This window comes from Thalassophryne amazonica, chromosome 5, assembly GCF_902500255.1.
Source record: "Thalassophryne amazonica chromosome 5, fThaAma1.1, whole genome shotgun sequence".
NCBI classification, from domain to species: Eukaryota; Metazoa; Chordata; class Actinopteri; order Batrachoidiformes; family Batrachoididae; genus Thalassophryne; species Thalassophryne amazonica.
Window position 1 is genome coordinate 97,136,622 of NC_047107.1, and position 27,987 is coordinate 97,164,608.

Sequence of the window (27,987 nt, forward strand, 5' to 3'; positions counted from 1 at the left end):
GGTGGGTGGTACGTGGATGATTTATATGTATTAGCAGATTCAGCTGAAGCTGACCTATGCATCTGTCATATATGTATGGTTTGGAGGGTCACAGACTGACTCCAAGTGATTACAAAATGTGGGCAATGTGTCTGCATTTGTTTAATGAGACAGTGGGTATTTGTAGCCACCCCCAATCTATCCGAGGATGACCACGCTCAGACCAAGGTGGACTGCGATCGTTTGGGGACCTCCCACTGGGTGCCCTGTGCCACCACAGTGGGATTCAACATGGCTGCACAGAGTTTGCGGTTGCTACACGCTCAGCTTCTGTGTCACCAGCTGTTCACTGCAACTCCTGGCAATAGATCGCTGGCAGTGACTGCAATCACCAGACAACCACTGCTTTTTCCTTGTCACAAGGAGACTGCCATCTTATTTTATTTGAGTGTGACTGGGGCCTTATCCATATTGTCTTAACTTTGTTGGCCTTTTCTTTTACCTTTACACACAGAGGTTGTGTAAGGAGCCACACACATTTCAAGGTTTTTTTTTGGTTAATAATTGTTTACCTGTTTAATGGTTTGCAATGTTGCCTCATAGCAATAATGTCCCAGGTTCATTTCTGATCTGTTCCTTTCTGTGTGCATTCTGCATGTTCTTCCTGTGTTTGTGTGGATTCCCACTGGGTGGTGGGGGTTCCTCCCTTTTCCAAAGACAAGTTTGGTGAACTGGTGACTCTAAACTGACCATGAATGAGTTTGTTTGTCTGTATGTGTTGGCCCTGTGATAGATTGGCAGCCTTTCCAGGATATACACAGCCTCTTGCACAGTGTTCCCTGGGATAGGCTCCAGCCAACCATGACCCTGAACTGGAATAAGCCAGTGTAGAAAATGAATGAAAGAGTTGTCCTCTCACGCCACTTGGATCCGGAATCGACATTACATTTAACAAACAAACTACCATGCAACTAAGGAAGGGTCTGTTTGTCTACTGGTAAAAAGTTTGCATGGGTGGATATGGTCAGGTCAGATCTGGGAGCGTGAGCTAGTTTCTGCATCCACCACACCGGGGAACAATCTTGTCTCCTCGATGACCATTCAAGATGTTTTGATGGTCGACTGGACTTCTAAAGACTAGTGTGTCCCAAATATTATGGCTTTTTGTCAGCCACATCCAAGGTGCCCACCAGCACCACCTTGAAAAATTAAACTTTTGAACCAGAGCACCAAGAATCATGTATGAAGACAATTTTTTGGTAAATCTACCCCAGTGATTCCAATTTCGGTGATAGAGTGGGTCAGTTTTGTGCCAAATTGACCAAATTGTAAGACCACAAAGACCCATAAGAATTCACGTGCATGACTCAGTGCCAAACATATAAGACATAAAATTTGCTTTACATTATCTTATCATTACCTTTTACCTATACACACGTAGGGTGTGTTGTGTGTAATGACCCTTGTACCCAAACAACAACTATAAATCAGAGTTCAGTTTTGTTGGGTTAATAATTGTTTTCCCAGGAGGGAAACAAAGGTTCTGAAAAAAAATTTGCCCGTGACATACAGTCGCCATGGAACCGGAGAAGAGACTGTGTGGCTGCATGCTGCTGTTGTTTTGCGTGAGTGGATACGGACATGGAGGTAATGTTTTGGTGTGGTACACTGAAGGCAGCCATTGGATTCATACAAAGCCTCTGCTGGAGAAGCTGATTGACAGGGGACACCAGGTGACAGTCCTGGTCCCCAGCACATCCTTTTTCATGGACACCAAAGAGCCGTCCCGCTTCCGTTATGAACCTTTTGACATCTCTGTCACTATGGAGGGCTTGGAAGAAATGTCACAAAAGTTCTTTCATTTCTTAATTTATGAGGTAGATCAAATGAACTACTTTCAGATTTACCTCAAATTCATGGATATATTCAAGATGCATCTTGGCTTGTCTTTGAAATATTTGGATGGTGTGCTGAAATCTGACACCGTCATGGAAAAACTGAAGGATGGAAAGTACAACCTTCTGTTGGCTGACCCCATCTACCCCGGCAGTAATTTATTGGCAGATATACTGGATGTCCCTGTGGTCCTCTCTCTGCGGTTTTCCTTAGCCCATAACTGGGAGAGGCATTGTGGCCAGCTACCTGCTCCACCTTCCTTTGTCCCTGCTGCTGTGAGCAAACTGACTGACAAGATGACCTTCTCAGAGAGAGTGTGGAACTTTCTCATCTATGCCTTGAATGATGTTTTATTGAGTCAAATATATTGGAGACAGCTAGACAGTTACTACTCAGAGATCAAAGGTATGCAGCTCCAGTTAACACTACTGTACGACAAACACATTTTATGGGTCACATGCAGAAAGTAATTAAGCATCATTCTTTCATCCACTCCTTTTGGTAACTACACTAACTAGTTGCATTTCCATTACAGATTAACACAAAGCTTAACTGATAATTTCATAATGCTGACAAAGCACAATAGGAAAATGACAGCATTTCCATTGTGCAATGGAAAGTGACTGCTGGGTTTTGTCTTCTTGTGATGACTGTAATTCAAGCAAGCACAATAAGAACTTATTCCAATACTCATGGTGACAGAACGGTAAATTCTGCTAAATATTAGCATATTGTTGTTTTTTATTCCAATACTGACTAATAAAGTGACCAAGGTGTGATTGCATGATGACTTGTTGCGTAATACCCTTTGGCATAAGGGCAATACTTAAACAAACCTACACCATGGAGCCCAACATCAAACTTTCCTGAGGTCTAAGTGAGGTGACACCATGTTTCAACCTTTTTGGAGATATCACATGGTTTCAGAGACTTTGACTCCTGGCGTCATGTTAATTTTTTTGGATAAGACCTGGATAAAGTTCATCCCTATATTCTGAAAATAATGGGTACAAATCTGGGTAACTTGTCCCCAACATTATTTGCCAGTGTAATACTGAAATTACATTTACATGTTTGTAAATGACTTTAAGATATAACTGTTATCCTTTATTTATTTATTTATTTTTATTGTGACAGGGAAGCCAGTCAGTGCCTGTGAAATGATGGGCAGAGCAGACATCTGGTTGATGCGAACTTACTGGGATTCTGAATTCCCACGTCCTTTCCTTCCAAACTTCAAATTTGTTGGTGGAATGCACTGCAGACCTTCTAAACCCTTACCAGAGGTATGTCTTTTATTATACCCACACTATTCTTGTTTCCATAAAAATAAACTATGAAGCCATTAACCTGTTTTGACCCATTGGCAACAATTGTTGCCGAAGTGTATCACTCATTTTCTACTCACAACAAAAAAATCTCAAAGGTACTAATGCAACTTTTTCCATTTATAAAAAAATCTGGGCATAAATGGATTAATATTGGTTAAAAGAAGAAAAAATACAAAGAATGTTTGTTTGTGTTTACTGGAATAATATTTTCCTTCCATCACTCAGGATATGGAAGAGTTTGTGCAGAGTTCTGGAGATCACGGCATTGTGGTGTTCACCCTAGGTTCCATGATCAAAAACTTCACAACAGAAAAAGCAAACGTGATCGCAGCAGCACTTGCACAACTCCCACAGAAGGCAAGAGAACTGAAATAACACACACAGCAAGACCAAACCTGACTTTTTAATTTATAGACTTCACCTTTCACCTGGTGAAAAGGAAAAAAAAGAAGATTCCTGGTCCCCAAAAGCTGCAGTTCAGACTTAGTGCTTGCATCAACTATATGTGTGTCTATTGGCATGCTGGTTTTCTATGATATTTTGTGAAGAGGCGGTCTTTGACACCAGGCAGAGTTCATGAAATGTTAGTGTTTATCCTACCTACTGTAAAAAAAAAATTCTTCTTTCATATCATTACATTTTAAAATAATACAAGATAACTGTTCCTTTTATCTGTCAATGCATTCTCCTATTGTCGATTTTTGCGACCCAATTGTGTACCTTATTGGCACTAAAAAACAAAAACAAAACAACAACAAAAACGCAAAACCCAGATATCCAATCAGGGCCTGAAACTGGGTGTAATTGTAATGGAGGCCAACGGGTGGTGCGGTGCAGAAGATGTTCAGTAAACTTTACTTCCCAAGGCCAAAATAGTAAGGTTCCATTTTCAGAAAAGAAGTTTGTATAGTGCCCAAGGTATTGTCTGTTGAAAGCAGACAACAGACTGATTCCTATGGATTTTGACCTGCTGAATTAAAAAAATTGCTGTTGGCATGCTGTATATTTACCCCATTCACCCCCTAAGTTACATAAAGCAAAATGGCCACCAATTACATCAAATTTTCCACAATTTTGGTTGTTTAAAAAGCAAACTAAACATCTTTTTCTGTGTATTTTGACCTGCTGAATTCAAATGTTGTTGGAAAGCTGTATTGTTACCCCTTCACCCCTAATTTGCATAAAACAAAATGGCCGCTCATTTCAAGAAGCTATTCAAAAGTCTTGTGTTTGCATTAGAAGAGAAAATAAAACTTCTCTTTCTATGTATTTTGACATGCTGATCAATTATTGTTGTTGGCCAGCTGTATTTTAACTCCTTCACTCCTAATTTGCATAAAACAAAAGGGCTGCCCACTTCATCAAATTAGTCAGAAGTGTGGTGGTGCTATTGTTGTGTGTTGGGGGGTTTGGCTGGACATTTGGGTGTTCTTTTCTTTTCTTTGCTCTCCAGGTGGTATGCAAACTGATTTATTGTCTGTGGAGAAGGTGCTGGCTGAAGAGTCCTTCACCCTCATCAACGTGATGTGCAGCACCTGTGGATGGTGCTCACGTGCAACCTTAAAGACTTTCAGCTGAAGCAGATAATGAGATGGCGTTCTGCATTTAAGCCATGTGTGATTCAAGCAGAATTGCCGGGAACTCGACCTTGTGATGTTCGTTTGTGAGACGCTGAGGACCGCGCCTGGGTTTGACACATCGTGCCTGTGAAGGAGGACGGGTGAGGGACACATGCTGTCAGCACACATCAGAGAGAGTCGGTTTGTCGTGTCCACCTGGGGGGTGTTTGGCGGTGAACGTGGGTCCAGAAGCGCCGGGCTTCGATCCTTTTGGGCGCTGGAGAGCGTGCCGTCCTTCACTCCGCCAGACCGACGCATTTTACGTTTGTACACTTTGTATTGCACAGAAGGGGGAAAATAAATTGTTTTGTTATTGGAACCGCTTTCTGGTTGTTTTGGCGCTGGGTTCCGTCAGACACAGGTCCGCTCCTCAACCCGCGTCGACACATAACAGTTATTTCCTTTGGATGATAAAATACCTAATACCTAAGCTCCAGGTGTAAAATGTTAATCAGGAAGTGAAACCTCTTGTGCCAAAATAAATATCTGTACCATTAACAGGTGCTATGGAGATACAGCGGAGATAAGCCTGAGACTCTTGGAGCCAACACCAGAATATATGACTGGATCCCTCAGAATGACTTGCTGGGTAAATGAAACATTTTTTTGTTGTTTGTTTATTTTTTAATAAAATATGTATATTAAATGTGCCTTTAGCTGTGGTATGAAAATTTTCATTTGAATGATGAATGGTATAATCCACAACTGAGATTTTTCATTTGTTAGCACAATGTTTTAAAGTCACAGAAGCAGAAATATAGTGCATAGTGTAGTTTGTTTTTTGGTTAGTGGCATACTGAACCACTATAATTTACATATAGCCATTATTTTTAAAATGCTATAACATAAGCTCAGCACATGAGCAGGTATGAAGACAATACCTAACTACCAGGAAGTATAATTAGAAGGGACTTAGAGAGTGTATACCTCTTCCTCCAAGGTCCAATAAATTTTTGACATTTTCTTTTTATCCCTCATCCTGGCTGATAGGCCCAGGATGAAGAAAAAGAAACATTTAATTTCAACACTACATAATGCATATGTTGAAAATGAAATTGAAATTTAGCACACTCACTGGGTACGGTCCTGTCATTCTTTGCACGAGGTTTGGTGTCGGCAGCCCCGAGTGCCACCTATGGGACAAATTTGAAGGTGTGTTTACACAGACAACTTTTGAATCTTATGTCCAATTTTGAAAAAAAGACACTGCTGGATGCCTCAAATCAGATCTATTTCAATACACTGTATGGTGTCAATGTTCCACATTACCAGATTTTTCACTGGATTGTATTTTACAGAAACGTAAAAAAAAAAAAACATTTTCACAAGCAACAGATTATGTCCAATCTTACAAAAATTTGCACAGATAAATCTTTAGCCAAAGCAGAGTCTGGAGAAAACCATCTCTGGTCATAAGAAGCCCGACACCCAGGCTGTGGGGGATCTGAAGTAGGTGAATGACCTAAACTTGTTTTTCAGCAGGTTTGATCAGACACCTGTCCCTCCCCACCTGTTCAGACATCCCTGCTACAACCCCCCCCCATCGGTGCTCCCAGTAAACTGCCTCACCCCCCCTTTCCAACGCTGTTTCCCTCCACACAATTCCCAGATCACAACCGCTCCCTGCTGCTCCTCCTGCCAATAGTCCCACCACTTCACCCCCACGACCAGCACCCAACCCCCCTGCCTGTCCCTCTCAATAACCCAGATGAGAAATGAGCTCAGGAAAATCAAGGTGAAGAAGGCAGCTGGTCCTGATGGCATCAGCTCCAGGCTCCTCATATCCTGTGCAGACCGGCTGTGCAGGACAGTGAAGCACATCCTCAACAAGAGCCTGAATCTTTGGAGAGAGCCTCAGTTGTGGAAAACCTCCTATATGGTACCAGTTCAGAAGAAAAGGTCGCCACACCTGGAGGACTTCAGCAGCTTCAGGACAGCCGCACTGATACTGGATCTGATGAAGACCCTGGAGAGGCTGGTTGTCAGACATCTCTGCCCCCTGGTGAAACCATCGATGGATCCACTTCAGTTTTCATAGCAGCCTGACATCAGAGTGGACGACACTGCCATCTACCTCCGACACAGAGCTCTCTCTCATCTGGAAAACTCTGGGCACAATGTGAGAATCATGTTTTTTAAAAGTATGAAACAGCAATATTGTCAGTGAGGTGGCAGTATTTAGGATTTTTGTCTGGTGCCGTTTCTTGAGACAACTTGGGAATTTTCTGGCACAATTTCTGTAATAGATCCAGTCAAGAAACCAGTGTAGTAATCAAAACCCACAGTCATAACCCTCAGTGAATATGTTTTTCATTGACAGCACAATGCAACATCACCAACGTGCCTGGAGAAAGTAATATTTTGTACTTTTGTTTGCTCCTCCAATCAGGTCATCCGAAGACAAAAGCTTTTGTCACTCATGGTGGCTCAAATGGGCTTTATGAGGCCATCTACCATGGAGTTCCCATGGTGGGTATCCCCCTGTTTGGTGATCAGCCGGACAACATGGCCCACATGAAAGCCAAGGGAGCTGCAACTACTGTGAGCCTGAACTTCATGAAGAGAGAGGACCTCAGAGATGCAATCAAGACTGTCACTGATGACAAATCGTAAGATGTCCTACAGACTATTTTAATTTGCTTTAGGATAGAAGAAACTATCATTTTGACATTTGATCACCATGGACTCCGTAACATGGAGCTTTAAGGCCATGAACATATTCTATAACCACAGTGTCCTACTGTGCTAAGAGGTTTTAAGTGTTTCTACACTGATTAAACATAGGAGACCTTTATAATGTGAATTTTCACCACTATGTAACTACATTCACAGGTACAAAGAGAATGCCATGCGACTCTCCAGGATTCACAGAGACAGGCCCATTGATCCTATGGATGAGGCCATATTCTGGATCGAGTTCACCATGAGAAACAAAGGGGCCAAGCACTTGAGAGTCCAGGCTCATGAGGTCACCTGGTACCAGTACCACAGTCTGGATGTCCTGGCCTTTATCCTGGCTGTTGTTTTGTTCCTTGTTCTGATGTTTATTAAAATCTGCAGTTATTGCCTCGGCAGGTGCTGCAGAAAGAAGGGAAGGAGGAAGAGAAAGGCTGAGTAACTGGCTCATCTGAAATCTAGTTGTACCAGCAAATATTTACAACATGTGTCAGCATAAACTGTGGAGGGATAGAGAAGGATTTTCAACAAAGAAGGCTTTAATCTATGCCAGCCATCACTGGGCGAAAGGTAGGGTATACCCTGGACAGGCGACATCAGTATTGTCCAAAATGTTCCAGAAGGGGCCAAGAGGGTGCAGGTTTTCGTGAAATCACCTGCTGGAGTCAGTGGCTGCAAAGAAAATGTGCACCCTCTATGCCCTTTCTGGAATACTTTGGACATCATTGGGCTTCATGGTAAGCTGCCATACTGTTTGAATTTTTTAATGGAGGGACTGTGGATAAAAATGACCAAAATTACTTAATGGTACGGTGCATCTGGAAAGTATTCACAGCGATTCACTCTTTCCATATTTTGTTATGTTACAGCCTTATTTAAAAATGGATGAAACTGATTTTTTCCCTCAAATTTCTACACGCAATACAACATAATAACAATGTGAAAAACATTGTTTTGTTTTTTTTGTTGTTTTGTTTTAGGTTTTTGCAAATTTATATCTAAACAACAACAAAAAAAACTAAGCAATCACATGTACATAAGTATTCACAGCCTTTGCCATGAAGCTCAAAATGGAGCTCTGGTGCATCCTGTTTCCACTGATCATCTTTGAGATGTTTCTGCAGCTTAATTGGAGTCCACCTGGGGTAAATTCAGTTTATTGGACATGATTTGTCATCAGTGGTTGGTTGGTATAACACACAAGTTACTGTAACGTGTGTTGCCTTTTACAAATTAATCTGTATTTGTAAATATGTCATTTTTTTCATTTGTAAGAAAAAAGGCAATTTGAAAACTGAAAATTCTGTTTAAGTGATTCAGCACTTTTAGCAAATGTGTGGCAATTGCTATTCACACTGCCATCTACTGGATGGCCAGTAGATGGCAATTGTCCCATAATGCATTGTGGCATGGGTGTCTATAATCGCTAAAACCTTCAAAATTAGTGCATTACTTTAAAACTAAAACATAGCTGATATTTTATCTTTGTAAAACAACAGAGGTGACATTAATTTCAATAACTTGAATTAGTTTGTTTAAAGTTTTAACCATAAGTCAAAACTGTCTGCCTGTGCATGACTCCTATGAAATGCCTGCAAGTCGGTATGGTGTGAAAATAAATCATTTTTTTCTCCTTGTCTTTCTCTCTCTGGCCACCAGGTTTCTTTTGCTGAGAGGTTGATCTGAGACAGAAGCACTGACTTGTTGTGTCAGTAGTTGACAGTGTACTGAAGGCAACATGAAATGTTATCAGTTTAGCTTTTAGCTGTAACTTCTGCTAATTTTTTTAGGGGTTTATCGGTTTAGCTTTATAAAAGTTAACTTTTCAGTTAGTGGATTAACAGTTATCAAAGCTTTTTGGTTAGCTGTGCCTACCACAGATCGAGTTTTACAATCACAATCGGTCTTGACTGCCAAGCTTCAGCAGGCCTTCTGTGCTGGCCTAGATATTATCCAAATGAGAACATTTATTTTCAGATCTTAATGTTTTCTTTAATGTTTTCATGTGATCGACATACTGTCCAACACACAAAAACATGCAAAAACTGCTCCACACATTAATTCGTCCATTCATTTCCCATATATGGCATGTCTATTTGTGATGCTGCGTCATGTGATACTGCATTTAACTGCGGGAGAATGGCTCCAAAGGACTCAGTGTAAAATATTCAGCTGCCGCTGTAAAGTAGATGGCAGTCTCAGCCATCTCTCGAATATTCAGGTCAAAAGACAACGTTTGATCAAACTAAGAGTCTTGATTCTGCCACTATAATGAATGAACCGGTTACTCATTGACAGGTTGGTTGTCATTTCAACTAGCTACATGACTCTTATCATCACATGCAATCCTGCAAAACTCAAAGTGCTGAACTTATAACTTGTTGCATATAGGTCACATTTGCATTACTGACATGAACTACCAACATCTACATTATCAAGACTGTTTTATCTGTGGATTCCCATTGTATGTTAGTGATTAATCTGCTTTATACCAGGGTCAGTGAGAATTCCATGTCTAACTGGAGTGCATTATTTTTGTGTATACGCACACGTTCGGCGAGTTAAGTCACTGTTATAATCACTCCGCTCTGGTCATCACCATAACAATGTGCAAATCAGTTGGCGCAGATCAGCTGTGTTTTGACAGGTGAATGACAGAAACGAGATAAAACATAGATTTCCAAGTGAATTTTAGTATTTTTGGCCAAAATAAAACATTTGAAGAATGGGAAGAGACGGAGAGCAAATGAGAAGAACAGCAAAAGCAACGGCATAAAGATTTAACATTGGACGAACTGGACAAGATTGAAGACGGGAAAGAAGAAGACAACACGAAAAATGTTAACTTAAATATTTGTGTGTTAGCTCACTGTGTGGGACCATGCTATAAGCGGATTAAACAACTCGAAGCCGTGCATTATATGGTTTGAATGCATGACGCGGAGTAACACCACTCCGCTTTGCATCGTGGTGTTTTAGACTCTGCGTCGTGCATTCAAATTGTATAATGCACGGCTTCTAGTTGTTTAATCCTTACTTGTCCATACCATCTTAAATGTTAAAATGGAATTGCATTTATATAGCACTTTTCCATCTGCATCAGAAGCTCAAGCACTTATGCCTCACATTCATCCATTTACACAGACACACCGATGTCAGGGTGCTGCGCTCACTACACACTAGGAGCAACTAGAGGATTAAAGACCTTGCCCAAGGGCCCTTACTGATTTCCCAGTCTGTCTGGTTTTTGAACTGAGGATCCTCTGGTCTGAAGCCCAACGCTTAACCACTAGACCATCACAACCTCCCCCACAAGCCGTCACAAGCCTTATCGTATACACATCCACATACAGGTATAGCAGTGGGTCTGTTATCTACTGTTATGTAAGGTACTCTGAGGGGCAACTTCAAATCATAGTTCACTTTTGTTTGGTTAATAATTACTCCTTGAAGCCCATTTCAAATAAACACTCAGAAAACAGCTTTGCCTCTAACATACAGCAACCATGGAGCCACGGAAGAGCTTGTGTGTCTGCATGCTGGTGGTGTTTTGTATGACTGGATATGGACACAGTGGGAAGATTTTAGTTTGGTACACTGAAGCCAGCCACTGGATCAACATGAAGCCTGTGTTGGAGAAGCTGAGCGACAGGGGACACCAGGTGACAGTACTGGTCCCCAGTTCTTCAATGTTTATGAATGCCAGCGAGCCTTCTCACTTCCGCTACGAATCGTTTAATGTCTCTGTCTCAGTGAAGGCCATAGAAGATTCCTTCGAAGAGTTCATTCAATTTGCTATGTATGAAATAGATCACATCAGCTATTTACAGATGTACCTGAGATTCATTGAACTTTTCACAGAGGAGATGAAGTACAATTTGAAGTATTTAGATGGTATGCTGAAATCAGTTGGGCAACTGCAGGAGGGAAAGTATGACCTTTTACTGGCTGACCCAATTTACCCTGGCAGCGAATTACTGGCAGATTTACTGGACATCCCTCTGGTATTCTCTCTGCGATTTACACTAGCCCAGAACTGGGAGAGGTATTGTGGTCAACTCCCAACTCCACCTTCCTTTGTCCCTGCTGCTATGAGTAAACTGACTGACAAGATGACCTTCTCTGAGAGACTGTGGAACTTTCTCTTCTATGCCTTGAATGATGTTATGGTGAATCATGTTTACTGGAGACGTCTGGATAATTATTACTCTGAAATCAGAGGTGAGCATCTCAGTTGCTTATAAACCCAATTTTCAATGGCCTAATACTGCCATATTTAAATTATTCTGATTATTCTCTGCATTCGTATTCTTATACTTGTTTGTATTTTAGTTATTTTGGTCTGTGTGATATTTAATGTCAAATACCTTTTGCAGTGCATCCGGAAAGTATTCACAGCACTTTACTTTTTCCACAGGTTGTTACAGCCTTATTCCAAAATGGATGAAATGAATTTTTTTCCCTCAATAAACACACAATATCCCATAATGACGATGTACAAAAAACATTGTTTTGGTTTTGTTGTTTTGTTGTTAGATTTTTGCAAATTCATATATATAAACAACAACAAAACTAAGAAATCACATGTACATAAATATTCACAGTCTTTGCAATGAAGCTCAAAATTGAGCTCAAGTGCATCCTGTTTCCACTGACCATCCTTGAGATGTTTCTGCAGCTTAATTGGAGTCCACCTGGGGTAAATTTAGTTGATTGGACATAATCTGGAAATGCACACACATGTCTACATATAAGGTCCCACAGTTGACGGTGCATGTCAGAGCACAAACCAAGCATGAAGACAAAGGAATTGTCTGTAGACTTCTGTGACAGAATTGTCTTGAGGTACAAATCTAGGGAAGGGTACAGAAGTGCCAGGCATCATGTTTGGAGGAAAACAGGCACCATCCCTACAGTGAAGCATGGTGGTGGCAGCATCATCCTGTGGGGATGTTTGTCAGCAGTGGGAACTGGGAGACTAGTCACGATTGAGGGAAAGATGAATGCAGCAATGTGCAGAGACATGCTGGATGAAAACCTGCTCCAGAGTGCTCTTGACCTCAGAGTGGGGTGATGGTTCATCTTTCAGCAGGACAATGAGCCTAAGCACACAGATATCAAAGGAGTGGCTTCAGGACAACTCTGTGAATGTCCTTGAGTGGCCCAGCCAGTGCCCAGACCTGAATCTGATTGAACATCTCTGGAGAGATCTGGTGGAGCTTGAGAGGTGCTGCAAAGAGGAATGGGCAAAACTGACCACGGATAGGTGCACCAAGCTTGTGGCATCACATTAAAGAAGACTTGAGGCTGTAATTGCTGCCAAAGGTGCATCAACAAAGTATTGAGTAAAGGGTGTGAATACTTGTGTACATGCGTTTTCTTTTTTTTTTTAAATACATTTGCAAAAAAAAAAAAAAAACTTTTAATGTTGTCATTACGGGGTGTTGTGAGTAGAATTTTGCGGGGAAAAATAAATTACTTCATATTGGAATAAGACTCTAGCATAACAAAATGTAGCAAAAGTGTAGCGCTATGAATAATTTCCAAATGCACTGTAATGCTTTGGTCCTCTCATTAGCACGTGACACGATGAAGCAGGTTAGTGAGCAATTTCTGTGGAATTGATGATGATGTCACTGAGTTGTGATTAGTTCAGAGTCCCTACACAACTCAAAAAGTTCAAGGGAAAAAAATATTGCACAATAAAAAACACAAAATAAAAAAGCATGCTCAAAGGCATTTGTGCCATGCATTTTGTGTCTGCCATCAAGATAAGGGCCAGTGATTTTTAAGACTGTAAAACATGAGATGGGAAATACATACAACTTTAAAACATTTAAAAACCATTTCATAAGTCTGTAGGAGGTCAAGAACAGGAAAGTTTTACATCTAGCTTTACAATCACAATCGGTCTCTACTGCCAAGCTTCAGCAGGCCTTATGTGCCAAACAGGCTGGAACGGACAGGTTTCACATGACTGAAGTGGAATGTGGGATGGATGTGCATAGACGTCAGGAGATGGAGATGGACAGAAACAGGATTAACAACTTTGGAAACAGGAAAGGGAACAATGAACCTGGGAGCTAGTTTCCTGGGCAATCCTCACAATGGCAGGTGGCACGTGGAGAGCCACACCTTCTGTCCAATTACATATGGAGGCGCCGGGCTACATTTCTGGTCAGCTGCAGCCTTGTAGGTCGTGGAGGAATGTAGCAGAGCCCTTCTAGCCCACTACCAGGTTTGTCAGCTCCGGGTGACGAGACTCAGAGCTATGGGAACAGAGGAATGTGAGATAGCAGAAGAAAATAGGGAAGGCTGGTGACCATATACCACGTGAGATGGAAAGAACCCCCATCGAACAGGTAGGTAAGCTGTTATGAGCCAGTTCCATCCACGACAACTGAGAAGACCAGGAAGCGGGCTGTAGTGAAGCTAGAATCCGGAAACCTTTTTCGGGCCCCTGATTTAATCGTTCGGCTTGACCGTTAGCTTGAGGTTGATAGCCGAAGGTGAGACTGGAGGTGACTCCTGAGAAAGCAGCAGAACTCCCTCCAAAAATTTAACACAAATTGAGATCCGCGATCAGAGACTATATCTTGGGGAAAACCATGTAGCCTGAAAATATGAGACAGCATGACCTCCGCCGTTTCTTTGGTGGAGGGGAGCTTAGGCAGGACAACAAAATATACCAACTTAGATAGCCTATCCACAACAGTCAAATTTACAGTGTTGCGCTTTGAAGGCGTCAGACCAGTTACAAAGTCAATCGAAATATGCGATGCTTAAGGACATGGAAGGCTTCATCACACTCTGGGGTCCACTTGAACGGACGAAGTGATGATGTTACCTCATGTATCATGCCGCAATGGTACTAAAATTGGGTATAAATTTGCGATAGAAATTTGAAAACCCCAAGAACCTCTGAACCTCCTTGCGGTTGTCTGGGACCACCCATTCACGCACGGCTGCTACCTTGTCAGGGTCCATCTTATCTCGCCCTCAGCTAAGACAAATCCCAAAAATGACATGGTGGATTGGTGAAACTGACATTTTTTAGCTTTTGAATATAGGTCATTCTGTAATCACATCTGTAGAACGGCGCAGACATGCCGGATGTGCGAATCCAGGTCGGGGAAAAAAAAATCAAGATATGATCAAGGTAGACAAAAACACACTTATTCAAGAATTCACGTAACACATCGTTAACCAAATTCTGGAGAACGGCCGGTGCGTTCGTGAGACCAAATGGAATGACAAAGTATTTGTAATGCCCGGTGGGCGTGTTGAATGCCGTTTTCCACTCATCACCTTGTTTAAACCTGACTAAATGGTATGCATTGCACAAGTCAAGCTTCGTGAATATTTTGACATCCTGTCATAGCTTGAATGTGTTGTGTGGGCCGCCAGAAGAGGAGGTACTGCTGGCCCACCACCAGAGGGCGCCCTGTCTGGAGTGCGGGCTCCAGGCACCAGAGGGCGCAGGCGCCTCACAGGAGCAGCCAGGGTGACAGCTGTCACGCATCACCTGCAACAGCTGTTACCAATCATCTGATCGGCAGGAGTATATCAGCAGGACGACGTCTCCACCTCTTTGCCGAGATATCATTCTACCTGGAAGGTAATTCTCTCAGCTGACTGTTTGACAGTAACCTTTGTGCTTTTTGTGAGTGATTGCAGACTTTTTCTCCAACGAGAGGTGGAGGTAGCTTCCCTGCCGTGCAGGTTGCTGGGTGCAAACGCGCCCACGTTTAATTGTGTTCTTGTTCCTCGCCAGCAGTACCAGGTCCGACACGCAGAGGCAGTGGCCACCTGGGAGTTCGGGACTTGGCGGCTCCAGTATTCCCGGGGTCCTGTGGCAGGAGGAAACCGTGTGGTTCCGGTTCTACTTTGGAGAGGCGTCTCCTATCTTCGAGCCTGCCCACACGACACCTTTGTAACTTGAATTTTGTCCATTGTTGTAATCCGTTGTATTTGTTGTGCACGTTCGCAACAGTAAAGTGTTGTTATTTGACCTATTCCATTGTCCGTTCATTTGCGCCCCCTGTTGTGGGTCCGTGTACTTACACTTTCCCAACAGGATATCTCGGCCAACGTCATGGATCCCGAGGGGCGTCAACCGGCTGTTGAACGGCCAATGGAAGAACAGGGCGCACAGGCACCCGCAGGAGGAATGATCGGTGAGTTGCAGCGGATCCTCACCGTTTTCACGGCTCGGTTGGATTTAATGACCGAGCAGAACGTCCTCCTTAACCGCAGGGTGGAGGCTCTCGCCGCGCAGGTGGAGGCGCGCCCTCAGGGCGCTGCTGCGGCTCTCCCTCCTGTCGACCCTGTGCGAAACAGTGACGTTCCACTGGTCGTTCAACGACCCCTCCCACCTTCCCCGGAAGCATACATAAGCCCTCCAGAGCCGTACGGAGGTTGTGTGGAGACGTGCGCGGACTTCCTTATGCAGTGTTCGCTCGTCTTCGCACAACGTCCTGTCATGTACGCGACTGATTCTAGCAAGATAGCTTATGTAATAAACCTGCTTCGCGGTGAGGCACGCGCTTGGGCTACAGCGCTCTGGGAACAGAATTCACGGCTCCTTCAGACATATGATGGGTTTGTGAGGGAGTTCAGAGCAGTGTTCGATCACCCAAATAGAGGAGAGACCGCTTCAGCCGTGCTGCTGTCAATGAGACAGGGGCGCCGGAGCGCAGCTGCCTATGCAGTCGACTTCCGCATCGCGGCTGCGAGGTCCGGCTGGAATAGCACTGCCCTCCGCGCCGCCTTTGTAAACGGACTGTCGTTGGTTCTAAAGGAGCACCTGGTGGCTAAGGACGAACCGCGGGATTTAGATGGGCTTATTGATCTCGTCATACGGTTAGACAATCGGTTAGAAGAACGCCGTCGGGAACGAGACGAAGGGCGTGGCCGGGCACGCGCCGTCCCTCTCCCTTCCGGTTCCGACCACGTTCCGCCCTCCCCACGCTCCACGGCCCCTGCGCTCCGTGTGGTTACAGCTCCCCCTGCTGACGAAGCTATGGACACGAGCAGGGCCACATTTAGGGCACCAGATAGACAGAGGAGGCTGGCCCGCGGAGCGTGTTTTGTGTGTGGCTCGATAGAGCATCAGGTAAGAGACTGCCCCGAGCGGTTAAACGCCAACGCCCGCCCCTAGAAACTGGGCTAGGGGTGGGCCGAGACATTCACGTGGGACACACCCACATTGCCACACGACTCCCAGTTACAATCCTTTATGAGGATTTAACCCTGAAGGCCCCAGCACTGGTGGACACGGGCTCTGAAGGGAATCTGTTAGACAGCAGATGGGCCAGGGAGATAGGGTTCCCTCTGGTGGCGCTTACCTCGCCTGTGCAGGTGCGGGCACTAGATGGCTCCCTACTCCCTCCAATCACGCATAAGACACCACCTGTAACTCTGGTGGTGTCAGGAAATCACCGGGAGGAGATCGAGTTTTTTGTGACACCTGCTACCTCCCGTGTGATTTTAGGGTTCCCCTGGATGTTGAAACACAATACCCGGATCGATTGGCCGTCTGGGGTAGTGGTTCAGTGGAGCGAGACCTGCCATTGGGTATGTTTAGGTTCCTCGGTTCCTCCCGGTTCCCAGGCTAAGGAGGAGGTCAGAGTCCCGCCCAATCTAGGGACGGTGCCGGTGGAGTACCACGACCTTGTGGATGTGTTCAGTAAGGATCTGGCGCTCACCCTTCCCCCCCACCGTCCGTATGATTGTGCCATTGATTTGGTTCCAGGCGGTGAGTTCCCGTCCAGTAGGCTGTACAACCTCTCCCGACCTGAGCGTGAATCCATGGAGACCTACATCCGGGACTCTTTAGCCGCCGGGTTGATCCGGAATTCCACCTCCCCGATGGGTGCAGGTTTCTTTTTTGTGGGTAAAAAAGACAGCGGACTTCGTCCATGCATTGATTACAGGGGACTGAACGAAATCACGGTTCGCAATCAATACCCGTTGCCCCTGTTGGATTCAGTGTTCACGCCCCTGCATGGAGCTCGAATATTCACTAAATTGGATCTTAGAAATGCGTATCACCTGGTTCGGATCCGGAAGGGAGACGAGTGGAAGACGGCATTTAACACCCCCTTAGGTCACTTTGAGTACCTGGTCATGCCGCTCGGCCTCGCAAACGCCCCCGCGACGTTCCAAGCTTTGGTTAATGATGTCTTGCGGGATTTCCTGCACCGATTCGTCTTCGTATATCTAGACGATATACTCATCTTTTCTCCGGATCCTGAGACTCATGTCCGGCATGTACGTCAAGTCCTGCAGCGGTTGTTGGAGAACCGGCTGTTTGTGAAGGGCGAGAAGTGTGAGTTCCACCGCACATCTTTGTCCTTCCTGGGGTTTATCATCTCCCCCAACTCCGTCGCTCCTGATCCGGCCAAGGTTGCGGCGGTGAGAGACTGGCCCCAACCCACTAGCCGTAGGAAGCTGCAACAGTTCCTCGGCTTTGCTAATTTCTACAGGAGGTTCATTAAGGGCTACAGTCAGGTAGTTAGCCCCCTGACAGCCCTGACCTCACCAAAAGTCCCCTTCACCTGGTCGGATCGTTGCGATGCCGCGTTCAAGGAGTTGAAACGGCGCTTCTCGTCTGCACCCGTTCTGGTGCAGCCCGATCCTAGTCGCCAGTTAGTGGTCGAAGTGGACGCCTCGGACTCAGGGATAGGAGCTGTGCTTTCCCAGAGCGGGAAGACCGATAAGGTCCTTCACCCGTGTGCCTATTTTTCACGCAGGTTGACCCCGGCCGAATGGAATTATGACGTCGGCAATCGAGAACTCCTTGCGGTGAAAGAGGCTCTTGAAGAGTGGAGACATCTGTTGGAGGGAACGTCCGTGCCATTCACGGTTTTCACTGACCACCGGAACCTGGAGTATATCAGGACCGCCAAGCGGCTGAATCCCAGGCAAGCCCGCTGGTCACTGTTCTTCGGCCGTTTTGACTTCCGGATCACCTACCGTCCCAGGACCAAGAACCAGAGATCGGATGCCTTGTCCCGGGTACATGAAGATGAAGTCAAAACGGAGTTGTCGGATCCACCGGAACTCATCATCCCGGAGTCCACTATCGTGGCCACCCTCACCTGGGACGTAGAGAGAACCGTCCGGGAGGCCCTGGCACGAAGCCCGGACCCCGGAACTGGGCCGAAGAACAGACTTTACGTCCCACCAGAAGCTAGGGCTGCAGTCCTGGACTTCTGTCATGGCTCTAAGCTCTCCTGTCATCCAGGGGTGCGAAGAACCGTGGCAGTTGTCCGGCAGCGCTTCTGGTGGGCGTCCCTAGAGGCCGACGTCCGGGATTATATCCAGGCCTGCACCACCTGCGCCAGGGGCAAGGCTGACCATCGCAGGGCTTCGGGTCTGCTCCAGCCGCTGCCCGTGCCCCATCGCCCCTGGTCCCACATCGGCCTGGATTTTGTCACGGGCCTCCCGCCGTCCCAGGGCAACACCACCATCCTCACGATAGTGGACCGATTCTCCAAGGCGGCCCACTTCGTGGCCCTCCCGAAGCTCCCGACGGCCCAGGAGACAGCAAACCTCCTGGTTCACCACGTCGTCCGGCTGCATGGGATCCCAACAGACATCGTCTCCGATCGTGGTCCCCAGTTCTCCTCGCACGTCTGGAGGAGCTTCTGCCGGGAACTGGTGGCCACGGTGAGTCTCTCATCCGGGTATCATCCCCAGACCAACGGGCAAGCAGAACGGGCCAATCAGGAGATGGAGCAGGCCCTGCGTTGCGTGACAGCCGCGCACCCGGCGGCCTGGAGTACCCATCTGGCCTGGATCGAGTATGCCCATAACAGCCAGGTGTCGTCAGCCACCGGCCTCTCCCCTTTCGAAGTATGTCTGGGGTACCAACCTCCTTTGTTTCCGGTGGTTGAGGGAGAGGTCGGTGTGCCCTCGGTCCAGGCCCACCTACGGAAGTGCCGTCGGGTGTGGTGTGCCGCCCGTTCTGCCTTGCTGAGGGCCCGGATGAGGTCAAAGGCCCATGCAGACCGTCGGCGGACCCCGGCCCCTGCGTATCAGCCAGGGCAGGAGGTGTGGTTATCCACCAGAGACATCCCCCTCAAAGTGGACTCCCCCAAGTTACAGGACCGTTACATCGGCCCCTTCAAGATCCAGAAGGTCATCAGTCCAGCCGCAGTGAGGCTTCAGCTGCCGGCCTCACTGCGGATCCATCCTGTATTTCACGTGTCCCGGATCAAACCGCATCACACCTCACCCCTCTGTACTCCGGGCCCGGCACCGCCTCCTGCCCGGATCATCGATGGCGAGCCGGCTTGGACTGTACGCCGGCTTTTGGATGTCCGTAGGATGGGCCGGGGCTTCCAGTATTTGGTGGACTGGGAGGGGTACGGACCTGAAGAACGCTCCTGGGTGAAGAAGAGCTTCATCCTGGACCCGGCCCTCCTGGCCGATTTCTACCGCCGCCACCCGCACAAGCCTGGTCGGGCACCAGGAGGCGCCCGTTGAGGGGGGGGTCCTGTTGTGTGGGCCGCCAGAAGAGGAGGTACTGCTGGCCCACCACCAGAGGGCGCCCTGTCTGGAGTGCGGGCTCCAGGCACCAGAGGGCGCAGCCGCCTCACAGGAGCAGCCAGGGTGACAGCTGTCACGCATCACCTGCAACAGCTGTTACCAATCATCTGATCGGCAGGAGTATATCAGCAGGACGACGTCTCCACCTCTTTGCCGAGATATCGTTCTACCTGGAAGGTAATTATCTCAGCTGACTGTTTGACAGTAACCTTTGTGCTTTTTGTGAGTGATTGCAGACTTTTTCTCCAACGAGAGGTGGAGGTAGCTTCCCTGCCGTGCAGGTTGCTGGGTGCAAACGCGCCCACGTTTAATTGTGTTCTTGTTCCTCGCCAGCAGTACCAGGTCCGACACGCGGAGGCAGTGGCCACCTGGGAGTTCGGGACTTGGCGGCTCCAGTATTCCCGGGGTCCTGTGGCGGAGGAAACCGTGTGGTTCCGGTTCTACTTTGGAGAGGCGTCTCCTATCTTCGAGCCTGCCCACACGACACCTTTGTAAATTGAATTTTGTCCATTGTTGTAATCCGTTGTATTTGTTGTGCACGTTCGCAACAGTAAAGTGTTGTTATTTGACCTATTCCATTGTCCGTTCATTTGCGCCCCCTGTTGTGGGTCCGTGTACTTACACTTTCCCAACAGAATGCCTTGGATATGAGCGGCAAGGGATATGGGTTCTCTGCTATAATATTGTTTGGCCCCCAGAAGTCAATACACGGACGGAGTGACTTATCTTTCTTTTCAACAAAAAGAATCCCGCCCCTGCAGGCGAGGACGATGGGCAGATTAAGCTGGCTGCAACAGACTCCTGGATATACTCGTTCATGGCGGTGCGTTCAGGTGCTGACAGTGAAAACAACTTCATTCATTTTTTTTTCATTCATTTATTTCATTCATTTAAAAGAAAATAAAAAACAGAAAAGCAGAATCAACAAAACACCACAAACCACTGAATGAAAAGGAGCAGTTTAGAAGAACAAGTCTTATATACTCTGCCCCCTTTTTTACAATACAATCTCACAAAGCATCATCAATCGACACATGAATAATTACATTTCTATGATTTTGTCACATGCCACCAACTTATTTCCTAATTTTAACCATTATTTATAAGATTACACCCCTAACAGATTACATTTTAAACTTCAAACATTCTAAACATTATTAACAACTTACATTTTAGCTTTGTCACAGTCCACTGACCTATTTCATAATTTCATACTTTTGAAATACATCAAGTTTAATCCGTTTTTTAAATAAGCGACCTTGATTCTTTGATTTCTTTGCTGAGGTTGTTCCATAATTTTACACCACTGACTGCAATACTCCGTTCCTTTATCTTGGTTCTGTATCTTGGTTTCTTAAAGACTTCTATGCCCTTCAAATTATAACTACTTACTCTTTTTTCAAACATATTTTGAATGTTTATTGGTAAGGTATTGTTATTCGCTTTGTACATTGTTTGTAATAATTTCAAATCAACTAAATCATGAAATTTAAGTACCCTATATTTAACGAACAATGGATTAGATGGATCTCTAAATCAACTGTTGCTAATCACTTTTAAAGCTCTTTTCTGCAAAATAAATAAAGGTTGTGTATAAGTTATACATGTTGATCCCCAGATTTCTACACAATAAGTCAAATATGGAACTGAACAATCAATCAATCAATATTGAACAATCAATGAATTGTAGAATGTTAATAATCCATAATTATTTAATGAATATTTAACTTTATGCATAACAGCAATGGCTTTCGCTATCTTTCCTTTTATGTAGTTTATATGTGACTTTCATGCAAAATCCGCATCAATCATAACTCCTAGAAATTTCGTTTCTTTTACCCTTTGAATGTCCATTCCATCTATTTTTATTGACACCTCATTTTTTTTTACTCTGTCATTAAACAATATGAAGTTTGTTTTATTAAGATTAAGTGACAATCTGTTTGTATCAAACCAATATTTAACTTTTTCCAACTCTGTATTTATCACCTGTACTACTTCCTGTATATCTGATCCAGAGTAAAATAATGTTGTATTGTCAGCAAATAAAATGCTACCAAGTACCTTTGACACATTCACAAAATCATTAATATACAAAATGAACAGTTTAGGTCCAAGTACTAATCCTTGTGGTACTCCACACATAATATTACACAATTCTGATTTAGTATAATTTATCTGAACTGTTTTCTATTTTCTAAGTAGCTTTTTACCCATTGATGTGCAATCCCTCTTATTCCATATTGTTGTAACTTATGAAGCAATCTTGAATGATCGATAACATCAAAAGCTTTTTTCAAATCAATAAAAACACTTACAAAATAATCATTATCTATTGCTGTTGATATTTTCGCTGTTAATTCCATAATTGCCATAGCTGTCGAATGTTTTGTTCTAAATCCATACTGAGCATTCTTTAAAATATGTTTCTCAATTAATTTATCCAACCTTGTCACAAAAACCTTTTCCATAATTTTAGAAAACTGTGGAAGCAATGACACAGGCCTGTAATTTGAAACGTTATGTTTGTCTCCATTTTTATATAAAGGGACTACCTTGGCAATTTTCATTTCTTCTGGAAAAATTCCTGTTGACAGAGACAGATTACAAATGTAAGTGAATGGTTCAATAACAGTTTCTGTTATACTTTTTACAGTCATCATGTCTAAATCTTCATAGTTGATCTTTTGCTTACACAGTTTTTTTACAATATTCCTTATTTCATCTTTTTCCACATTGTCAAGGAAAATACTATTGACCGTATTTACAATAGTATTTAATTTATCTTCTACTATTGGTTTATTTCCCACCAGATTTGATCCCACCTTCGAAAAATAATCATTAAACTCATTTACAACTTCTTTTATGTCATATATCTCTTTATTTTCCTTGACAAGGTAGTTCGGAAAAGTTGATTTCACTCCATCACTTTCCATCACCCTTTTTATAATTCCCCATGTTGCCCTCATATTATCTTTACTCTTATTCAATTGTTTACTATAATAATAATCTTTTTTTTGTTTTCTAATTATTGTCAATAGTTTATTTTTATATTTTTTGTATCTGTATTCTGTTTCTTTTGTTTGCATTTTTAAAAAGCACCTGTATAAATAGTTTTTCTTTACACAAGCGTTTTTTATTCCCTTGGTCGGCCATGGTTTATCTACTCTTTTCTTACTAGTTTTTATTAATTTACAATTTTTATTATATGATTTCATCAGTATTTTCATAAATGAACTATATGCTACATTAACATCACCGACATAAACTTCTTCCCAATTTTGATTATTAAGGTCATAATTTAATGCCTCTAAGGCTTTTAATGACTTATCTTTTTTAAAGTTTATATCAGTTTTTTTATGCCTATTTTTATATTTAAATATTGAAAAAACTGGTAAATGATCACTGAGATCTGTCATCAATATCCCATTCTTAATAATTTCATCTGTTCTATTTGTGAATATATTATCAATTACAGTTGCACTTTGTGATGTAATTCTGGTTGGTTTTGTTATCAAAGGGAATAAGCCCAAGCTGTTCATTGAATTCACAAAATCACTTACTCTTTGGCAAGTGGAACAATCCACATTAACATTAAAGTCTCCACACATAAAGAGTGTTTTATTTTTATTGTTATATATTTTGGAATAATTCTATTATTTTATCTGTAAATTTCACAACACAAGAATCTGGTGCTCTGTATACACAACTGATTAGAATATTTTTAGATGTTTCCTGTACAATTTCCACTGTTACAATTTCTATAACATCATCTATAATTGTCATTTCTTCTACAATTTTGCATGGCAGATCTGTTTTTATGTACAAAGCAATGCCTCTGCCTTTTATTTCTCTTCTATTTACAAAATATAACTCATATCCCTCCATTTGAACATCAGCCATAAGGTCATTTTTAAGCCAAGATTCTGTGATTGCAACAGTGCTAAATCTATTTTTAAACTGGTTTAAATAATCTTTTATTTTTGACATTTTACAGTACAAGCTTCGGATGTTTATATGTATAAGTGACAGAGTATCTAGTGATTTTTTTCACTATTTAACTGTTTTTCCATATAATACTCACAACCAATTGTAGTCAAATCAAATATACTTTCATCAATATTAGTATCTATGTCATATATTTTATCATCTGTTTCCATGTTTGATCTGATTTTTGTTGGTCATACTACCAACTACCAAAAGATCTTCATCTTCAATATTTCTAAATGGTAAAGTATAATCCATATCCATACTTGTCATTTGTCGTTTTCATTGTCTGTTAAAGCCATAAGGCCAAACATTTGTCCACAATTGTTTATCCATAATCTCCAGTCTTCGCACATTTCCACCAAAAAAATGTAAACTCGTGATGTACACAGCTGTGATCATTTCAGTTTTATTTATATTGTTCTAAGTCTTTGAGTTCTCTTATCATCACAACTTTTGCTTCTTCAGGTGTACCATTCAAACGGATCATTACTTTGCAATTTCTCATCCACGCTGCTTGTATCTTGTTTTGTTTTCTCATAATGCGTGCATGCCTGGCAATTTCAGCATTCTTTCTTGTCAAGTGCTCATTTAAATACACACCTGTCCCCTTTAACTTCTTTGCCTGCTTCAGTACATCAATCTTGGTCCTTCTGCTCACAAACCGAACAATAATTGCCGGCTTTGTTTTACCGTCTCTTCTGGGGGACGCATAACAGATTGCAATATGATGGCTTTGAATACTCACATTCTTGGTTTGGAGGAATTTTGTAACTTGCTGTTCCAGCGTTTGTAACTCCTCTGCTGGGGCATCCTCACCTTCTCCACCTCCACCTGCTGTAACTCTAGCATAGGTCCGATGTTGCGTCTCCAACCCATTTATGATTATCTCATCCATTCTAATATATTGTTCAAGATCCTCAATTCGACTTTCCAAGCTGTCTATTTTCTTATCTTTCTCCTTTATCAGGTTCTTCAGTTGTTTTATTTCACCCATCAAATCATGTAGCATACCTTGTTGTTTAGAGACTTTACTCAATTCATCAGACATGAAATTAAGAGATTTCCTGATCTCCTCCAACTCCTCCTCAACACCAGAGTTTACCTTCTTTGGTGGCATTATGGGATCAGTTCCCTTAACTCCGCTAGCTGCATTAGCGTTGCTAGCTCCGTTAGCAGCGTCAGTGTTGTTGTCAACAGCCTCTGCTAGCTTCGGACGTAGCCGCCGCTAGTCTCGGATGCAGCCGTCTCCGGCTTCGGGTGCAGCCGACGCCGTGGGCCTGGATGGATTACCTCCTCCGTCGACGCCGCGGGCCTGGATGGTTCCCTCCACCGATTTCGCGGGCCTGGATGGTTCGCCTTCTCCTCCGATGCCGCGGGCCTGGATGGTTCACCTGCGCCGCCGCCGTGGCCTGGATGGTTCCCTCCGCTGACGCCGCGAGCCTGGATGGTATGTCTCCGCCAACACCGCGGGCCTGGATGGTTCGCCTGCGCCGCGGCCTGGATGGTTCCCTCCGCTGACGCCGCGAGCCTGGATGGTTCACCTCCGCTGATGCCGCGGCCTGGATGGTACATCTCCGCCAACGCCGCGGGCCTGGATGGTACGTCTCCGCCAACGCCGCCAACTTAGAAAGATTGAGTCCGGTCGGAAATGTAGACCTAATCTGAGTATTACATGATGTCACTTCTGTTTCAAACAAACCTAATGTGTGGTGAACCACACATTAGGTTTGTTCCTTCGAGGACTAGCCCCGGGGAGAAGCTCGATGGCACAATCATAACTGCGGTGTGGCGGCAAAGACTTGGCTTTAGTTTTACTGAAAACGGGTGCCAGATCATAGTAACACAGAGGTACACCGGCTAAATCCGGATTAGAGCTGGGTGGAGAATGTTCTGGTTTCAGAAGACAGTTATTTTTACACGCTGGTCCCCATGAAATTATCTGTCCTTTAGATCAATTAAAGTTCAGACTGTGCTGTGCCAGGGGTGCCCAAGAATTGCCGGGTGAGTCATTTTATCAAATACATGAAAGCAGAATGGTTTTCAGCTATAATCATATGAACAGACTGAGTGTGGTTGGAAACTGAAGAGTGGGTCGGAGGTGTGGCAGATCGGCAAGCAGAATGTCGAGCGTTGTGACGGGGACGATCCACTAGCCTAAGGTTGGTCTGGATAGCCAATGCGATGAGCTAGTTGAGATCTTCTGGGAGTTCTACGGCGATGAGCTGGTCCTGGATGTTCGTTTACGTATTCAGAGACATCTTGAGCCAAATGTGGCCACCAAAATCTTTGTTGAAGGACATAGATTGTTTTCTTGAATCCCGGGTGACATACATGACCCCGCTTAATGAATTCCCCTCTCAGAGGGGCAGGCACAAAAATTTGCCCCCTGGACAACCAGGAGGACAAGGCTCGTTACCCAAAGTGGGCCTGGCTCAGGACTCAATTTCCCAGGTTTTTGCCGACACAAAGCAGGAGTCATTTAGTATCGTACCTGGGTTGGAGGGCGCATCCGCCATATCCTCTTGCCGCGACAATGCATCCGGTTTACCATTCTTCAAGCCGGGTCAGTATGACAAAACTAAGTCAAAACGACTAAAGAAAACTGCCCACCTGGTTTGCCTGGCATTTAATGGATGCAGCAGCTTATTCGAGGGATTCATCTGAGACAAGATAGCACCAACCCAAACATCAGATGCATCAACTTCAACCACGAACTGCTGAGACGGGTCAGGGAGGAGCAACACAGGGGCCACGGTGAAGCGATGCTTAAGGACCTGGAAGGCTTCATCACACTCAGGGGTCCATTTGAACGTACAAAGTGATGATGTTACCTCATGTAGCGGAGCCACAATGGTACTGAACTTGCGGATAAACTTAGGGTAGAAATTTGCAAACCTCAAGAACCTCTGAACCTCCTTGCAGTTGCCCGGGACTGTCGAATCACGCACAGCTGCTACCTTGTCAGGATCCATCTTTATCTCGTCCTCAGCTAAGAGAAAACCCAAAAATGACATGGTGGATTGGTGAAACTCATATGTTTTTGGCTTTTGCATACAGGTCATTCTGTACTAACACCTGTAGAGTGGCGTGGACATGCCGGATGTGCGAATCCAGGTCGGGGAAAAAATCTGGATATCATCTAGGTAGACAAAAACACGCTTATTCAAGAAATCGTGTAACACATCATTAACCAAATTCTGGAAAATGGTCAGTGCCTTCGTGAGACCAAATGGAATGACTAAGTATTCGTAATGCCCGGTGGGCGTGTTGAATGCTGTTTTCCACTCATCACCTTGTTTAAACCTGACTAAATGGTATGCATTGCGCAAGTCAAGCTTCATGAATATTTTGGCATCCTGTAATAGCTCGAACACCGTGGCTATGACCGGCAAGGGATATCGGTTCTCTACTATAATATCGTTTAGACCCCGGAAGTCAATACACGGACGGAGTGACTTATCTTTCTTTTCCACAAAAAAGAATCCCACCCCTGCAGACGAGGAGGATGGGTGAATTAAGCCGGCCACAAGAGACTCCTGGATATACTCTTTCATGGCGGTGGGTTCAGGTGCTGACAGTGAAAACAACTTACCTCAAGCAGGAGTAGCTGCAGAGAGAAACTCAATGGCACAATCATAATCGCGGTGTCGTGGCAAAGACTTGGCTTTAGCTTCACTGAAAATGGGTGCCAGATCATAGTAACACGGAGGTACACTGGCTAAATCCGGATCAGAGCTGGGTGGAGAACGTTCTGGTTTCAGAAGACAGTTATTTTTACAAGCTGGTCCACATGAAATTATCTGTCGTTTAGACCAATTAAAGTTTGAACTATCCTGTTGAAGCCAGGGTTGCCCAAGAATTACAAGGTGAGTCATTTTATCAAATACATGAAAGCAGAATGGTTTTCAGCTATAATTATACAAACAGATTGAATGCGGAGG

The 27,987-nt window shown here is 44.2% G+C and overlaps 2 protein-coding genes across 2 annotated transcripts in view; both read left to right on the forward strand.

Moving 5' to 3' along the window:
* The first annotated feature begins 263 nt into the window (after nucleotides 1-263).
* LOC117510996 (UDP-glucuronosyltransferase 2A2-like) lies at nucleotides 264-8,408 on the forward strand. Its single transcript, XM_034170928.1, has 6 exons — nucleotides 264-2,280; nucleotides 3,013-3,161; nucleotides 3,432-3,563; nucleotides 5,327-5,414; nucleotides 7,215-7,434; nucleotides 7,658-8,408. Exons 1-6 carry the CDS (start codon nucleotides 1,557-1,559, stop codon nucleotides 7,941-7,943), a joined length of 1,599 nt encoding a protein of 532 aa, XP_034026819.1. The 5' UTR covers nucleotides 264-1,556; the 3' UTR covers nucleotides 7,944-8,408.
* Nucleotides 8,409-11,000: 2,592 nt separating this feature from the next.
* The window catches only part of LOC117511000 (UDP-glucuronosyltransferase 2A1-like), a 45,147-nt gene continuing 28,160 nt past the window's right edge, over nucleotides 11,001-27,987 (forward strand). The window contains exon 1 of the mRNA XM_034170933.1: nucleotides 11,001-11,722. Within this exon, the coding sequence (XP_034026824.1) occupies nucleotides 11,008-11,722 (715 nt within the window). The 5' untranslated portion in view covers nucleotides 11,001-11,007. The remainder of the gene's footprint in view (nucleotides 11,723-27,987) is intronic.

Excerpts from the sequence above, each read along its gene's own strand:
- LOC117510996 (XM_034170928.1), top strand. The coding sequence starts at position 1,557 with ATGGAACCGGAGAAGAGACTGTGTGGCTGCATGCTGCTGTTGTTTTGC. Across the intron at positions 3,564-5,326 it reads TTGCACAACTCCCACAGAAG|GTGCTATGGAGATACAGCGG; the intron begins GCAAGAGAACTG and ends TACCATTAACAG. Across the intron at positions 7,435-7,657 it reads ACTGTCACTGATGACAAATC|GTACAAAGAGAATGCCATGC; the intron begins GTAAGATGTCCT and ends CTACATTCACAG.